This window comes from Hippocampus comes, unplaced genomic scaffold, assembly GCF_001891065.2.
Source record: "Hippocampus comes isolate QL1 unplaced genomic scaffold, H_comes_QL1_v1.1 scaffold191, whole genome shotgun sequence".
NCBI classification, from domain to species: Eukaryota; Metazoa; Chordata; class Actinopteri; order Syngnathiformes; family Syngnathidae; genus Hippocampus; species Hippocampus comes.
This window is the reverse complement of record NW_017805151.1, coordinates 78,190-83,718: the sequence shown is the minus strand read 5'-3', so window position 1 is coordinate 83,718 and position 5,529 is coordinate 78,190. Positions and strand designations below refer to the sequence as shown.

The following is a 5,529-nucleotide window of genomic DNA, read 5'->3' as shown; positions in this document are numbered from 1 at the left end:
CACTAATACTACATTAATTAATTTAATACCTTCAACTTCACAATAATAATAAAAAATAATTAAATCAACCATGATTTTAAACTATGTATTATCAATATTCATTATTCCAAACACGAGAAAGCATTCAGCAAACATCACTGGAATCGAGCAAAAGGACTCCAAATCCCAACGGCCAAACCCGGAAGTGAAGTGCCGGCATTATTGACTCCAGCTGTAACGCAAATTACTTGGTTCAAACAAACTTTCTAGTGCCACCGCAGAAACGCGACGACTGTGCAAAAATAACTACATAAAAGACACCACTGTTACAGAAAGACTTTACACGCTATTTAAACTGCCGATCACGAACGGAACAAACCGTGATTTAAACTAATTGTGATGCCGCTCTTTATTCGTTGCGCTAACTGTCACCTGTCAGTGGCAGACCCGCCCCTTTTAAAGCGCCAGCGTAATCCATCAATATGTCTTTCCCTGGATGGAATTTATTTGATTCCTTCGTGGTTTTTGCGGTCCTCGGACCCACTTTATACCCGTGGATAAGGGATTCGAGGCTCTAATCCTTCATTGTGTTCGAGGACCGGCAACCCGAGGCCAAGGCCAAGAACTTGACTCCCAAGGCAAAGGCCAAGGCCAAGGACTTGACTCCCGAGGCCAAGGCCAAGGACCGACCTTCAGTCACTGCCGGAAACACTATCTTTTTTGTTTGGCCTAATGAAGTTATTTTGTGTTCGTAATCCCTCAAAGATATCCTTCTCCTATTGGATGGCGATGCACATTTTAGGTTGCACCTGACTGGTCAAAGTCAGATAAAAGCATACACCTCCACATGAATTCATCACACATCTTCACGATATGCATCTTGCATATTCCATTATCACAATGATATTTTTTCAAATATTGCGCAGCCCTAACATTTGGTGAAATACATACTCTGATCTTTCGTAACATTTTTTATTTTAATTAGTTAAGTGTAGGGATGCACCATAACTGTCAGACTGATAATTATCTGACTGATACAGTGGGGGAAAAAATTTGCATCACATGCCGCCAGAGTGCTCAAATGTCAGAGTGTGATGGGGACTGAGCTGTTTCTTTTTCATTTAAACAATACTTTTTCCTTCTTTGCTGGGTACTATAATAGTGTGGACATAATCAACATTGGATTAGAGTACAAAATGACGAGATCTTACGACTTTACGCCATACTTTCAACATCCCGGACGAGACAGAGCAACCAGCGGGACCTCCATGGATTGTTGTTGGGCCTGGCAGATGCCATAGGCGGCGGAGGCAACGTATACAAAAGGAAAGTGGGGCTGCCAAGCCTAGCTAAGCTAATTCCTAATAGTGAGGATAAGTGGTGCATGAAATGGATGGATGGATAGCAAACGTTTTGAAGCTGTCTCCTACTGTACTTGGTGGAATACAAACACCCGCGGCTTGCTAAAGTGCATGTATTTGATCTTTGAAAATGTCTTTACATGAAAATGGCCAATAAAACTTAAATGTTTAGGTTCCTGCGCCGCCGCCTCCGCCGTCCTCGGTTTTTACTCGGCCCGCGGCGTTCATCAAATAGTTCGCTTTATTTTTTCGATACATCAATGGATGCTATTTTCTTAACATTACGGTACGAGCATGCGACTGTAACACAGAAAACGCGGTTCGTCAGAGATCGCGGCGACCGCCATGTTTCAATGTTGTTGACAGACGACAGGACAAACGACTCACGCGCTCAACGTGAATATCGCAAGAATTTGCACCGATGTAAACCCTCTACACAAAAATGTAGAGGGTTGTTTGAAAAAAATGCCGACCGTAAAGTTTTTTTTCGACGTAAAAATTCTCGGTCGGTCGGGTTACCGGAAACACACTACTTTTTTTTCTACGACTTATGTACGCGTGTCGTATACAAAACAGAATGCCCACCTTGAACTGGCTCGAGCAAATTTGGAAAGTAATGTCATTTTCTATTTGAATCCGTAGGATATTGATGACAATCAAATTTGATTGGTTGAAGACTCTACCTTCGGCATGGCACTGAAAGGGCTTGGTGCCGAGATGGGTGATACTGTGACCTTTGAGGTGCTCTGCTCGGGTAAAGGATTTCCCACAACCCTCTTCGGTGCAGATGAAGCGCCGATCGTCATCATGTTTTCTGTTCAACAGAGAAAGGGGGAAAGTGGTCGGTGACTTTTTTTTATTTTTTAATAAAGGCATAGCAACAAGATCAAGTGCAAATATAAATGAGAAAATGGGATCTTTGAAGTTAAACTCTCCGAGTAGCAGGCAAATTCAAAGGATCCATTGTTGCTGTGAAGATCTGTACGTCAAAGTTGACAGAAAATTTTGCATTTGTGGGTGAATATTAAGATAAGAAAAGATAAGAAAACCTTTATTAGTCTCGCAATGGAGAAATTCCCAATTCACAGCAGCAAAGTTATGAAAGGTTGCCATGTCTTTCACATTTCAGTACTGTAAATTGACGCAATATAACATTTTTTTCCACATAAAATGACCCAAAATCATCCCACCGTTTCATTCAAAAAAGACATTTACAGAGGTTTACCCGTACCATGATGAAGACTGCACGCTGCACTTCATTTAGATTAATGTTCAAACATGGTTACATTCATTGTAATTAATCTGGGGCAATTGTGCAAATTTTTCTGCTGTTGTTGTTTTGTTGAATACTAATTGCGAAATTTTAAAGTAGCATAATATTGGCATTTTTCCTTGAAACAATGTTTTACAGAGACAGTTGTGTTACATGTGTGTCTTGCATGTTAAACTGCACTTACAAAAAGGTGTTATACTTTTCTGTATAAAGGTTTTAATGTATGCTGAAGGAGAACATCATCTACAGTGATCCCTCGCTATTTCGCGGTTCGTTTATCGTAGCTTGGTGCATCTCGGATTTTTTCAAACAATCAAAAAAAAAAAATATTTTTTTTTTTTTGAAGTCCGCAAAAATCAGTGTCTAAGTGTGCACGCACTCTGCTCAAGCGCGGAAGGTCCACGTGGGGCACGTGCACGCATGGGCTCGCAGGTGAGTGTATATGTGTTGCTGAGAGCGGAGGGAAGGTAGACAGGCGAGAGGAGAGGAGAGAGAGAGAGAGAGAGAGAGAGAGAAAGAGAGAGAGAGAGAGAGAGACTTATAAGAACAAAAGCAGGTACGCCAACGGGATCGCTGGCTTGTGTGTGTGTGTGTGTGTGTGTGTGTGTGTTAGTGGCAAAGGCCCACGTGGGGCAATTTTTTTATATGTATGTCAATTGGTCGCTACTTCGCGGATTTTCGTTTATCGCGGGTGGTTTTGGTCCCCATTATCCGCGATAAACGAGGGATTACTGTATATTAATTATGCATTTAGTTATTGCTCTCTTTCATCGACTAAAAGTGGACAAAACTTTTAATATTAGTTTCAAGACAACAACTAAAACTAAATTAAAATTTCTTGTCAATTTCTTGTGCCTGTATGTCGCCGTCCACATCCTTTTAATTGTTTCCAAAGTCAATTATTTGTGGCAATTTTAGGCATGTAGACGAGTGCATTCACTCTCTTTTATCTGGCGCATCTTTACAGTATATTGACGGATATGTGCACCCCTGAGCATAATGTGTTCCGAAAAGTGAAAGCTTACTTACCGTTTGTGACGCAGCAATTTTGACATACTTGTAAAGGACCAGCCACACCCATCTGAATCACAAACAAATGGCCGCTCACCTGGAAAGGGGGAAAAGAGATGTTCTTAAAATGAAACTTGCATTTTCAATGACAACATTGGCTATATTAAACATCTTAAAGTGTGCCTGTGGTGGTCAGAAAGAAAAATATAGTGATTTGTCAAGAAAAACTGCATCCAAATCTGATTTTGGTTGTACTGGTTGTATTAAAGCAAACTTATAGCTTATTGAATCTATTTGTTGAGACGCCATGCCAACTAACAAGCGCAGCCATACTTGCCTGCAAAAAGCAGAGCCCAGACGTAGCGGCCTTGAAAGCCATCTTGGCACAACCATCTCTCCAATTCAATCGCGCTATTTTCTTGGTCAGATTCTGACAAATCTTGAGTCAGTCTTGGCATTTTTCATAGGTGGGCATTCCGTTAATACTGAGAGGAGGTCACTCAATTGACACTGAACGACGCCCATTCTGTAGAAGATGAGGCCAGTGTGCATATGCAAAGGTGGAGGACTGTCTCTGATGCATGTCAGGTTACAGGTTTCGTCAGTCTGTCGTATCACTCAATAGCAACTCGTGGTTCAAGGGATGGCCCACTCAATGTCTTGAACAAGCTTCCTGCTCGCATAATGTGCCCAACCAGTCGATCGTACATTGTTCCAAGTGGATCACGAGGGGTATCGGGGGGGACACGGAGAAAAAAAACAAAACAAAACACAAAAGAGAAGTGTGCCTGTGTGTGTGTGATATTTATATCATATATTTTTGTGTTAGTGTACACTGGATCCTAATCATCCTATATGTTTCACTTTCACAACAAAAGTATTAAAAGAATAAAATGGAGTTTAAAAGCAGGTCACCTTTAACCTACGGTGGTGCATGACCTGCATCACCGGAAGTTGTTAAGGGTCAGCAGTCTGCAACTGCACCCTCCAAGCAGTCTTTATTTATTTATTTCCTCATTCAAAGTTTGCTTAATCTGCAATTCACCGATGGCACTGGCAAGGAATGGGAATCGGGAACGACAGGAGAAGTATTTTAAAACGGTACACGTGAGCTACGATAGTGATATTACCGCACCTGGCATACTGCAAAAGTGCGTCCCATGCCTCTGCATCCGGTCTCTTCTAAGGTAGGTGGTGATTTTCTTTCCACAAATTCAGAAACTCTTGTATCTACTTTATTTTTCTGTTTTGTTCATGTTAGGACCCGTTATTGCTGTTGCTCATCATGTGCGTGCATGCGTGTGTGCGCGTATGCGTGCAGGTGCGGTAACGGGTGAATAGCGGAAGGTTGGTTGCTTGAAAAGTAGATCGACGGTCAGAAAAGGTTGGGCAGCTCCGGTGTAGACGCTTGCTGCCTCACTCTGCTTTTGCCTGCATTCTGTTTGCTGATTAGCTCCTTCTTACTTTTTCTTCCCGGGCCCTCCTGCAGAAGTTTATGTCTGTGGGACTGTACATTATTTTTATCATTATTATTATTATTATTAGTTGAACCTTGTTTCAATGTACCTTGAGGGACATAGTGAATCTGTACGTTAAAGCGGTAGTTCGTTGTAACCATTTCCAATAAAATGGCTGTCAACTACGATGTCGAATATATTTTGAGCAAGGTACTGGACCCCCAGTTGCTCCTGATCCTGCGTCATCAGTAGGTGAGTGAGGTCACAGTATAAAGCACTTAGAGCAGGGGTCCCCAACCGCCGGTCCGCGGACCGGTGCCGGTCCGCCGGGCATTTGGTACCGGGCCGCACAGAAAGAACTTGCCTTAATTCCGTTTTATTTATTTCGGAATACGAAAGATGTTTTATTTTGAAAAACTACCGGATTCTCCGTTACATCCGTCTGTGT

At 42.0% G+C, this 5,529-nt stretch overlaps 1 protein-coding gene across 1 annotated transcript in view; it reads right to left on the bottom strand.

Annotated features, from left to right (window-relative positions):
* LOC109514830 (zinc finger protein ZXDC) overlaps window positions 1-5,529 on the bottom strand; it is a 21,878-nt gene that overhangs the window by 9,539 nt on the left and 6,810 nt on the right. Inside the window, exons 3-4 of the mRNA XM_019868227.1 lie at window positions 3,643-3,721; window positions 2,024-2,154 (exon numbers count right to left, since the gene is read on the bottom strand). Of these exons, the coding sequence (XP_019723786.1) occupies window positions 2,024-2,154; window positions 3,643-3,721 (210 nt within the window). The remainder of the gene's footprint in view (window positions 1-2,023; window positions 2,155-3,642; window positions 3,722-5,529) is intronic.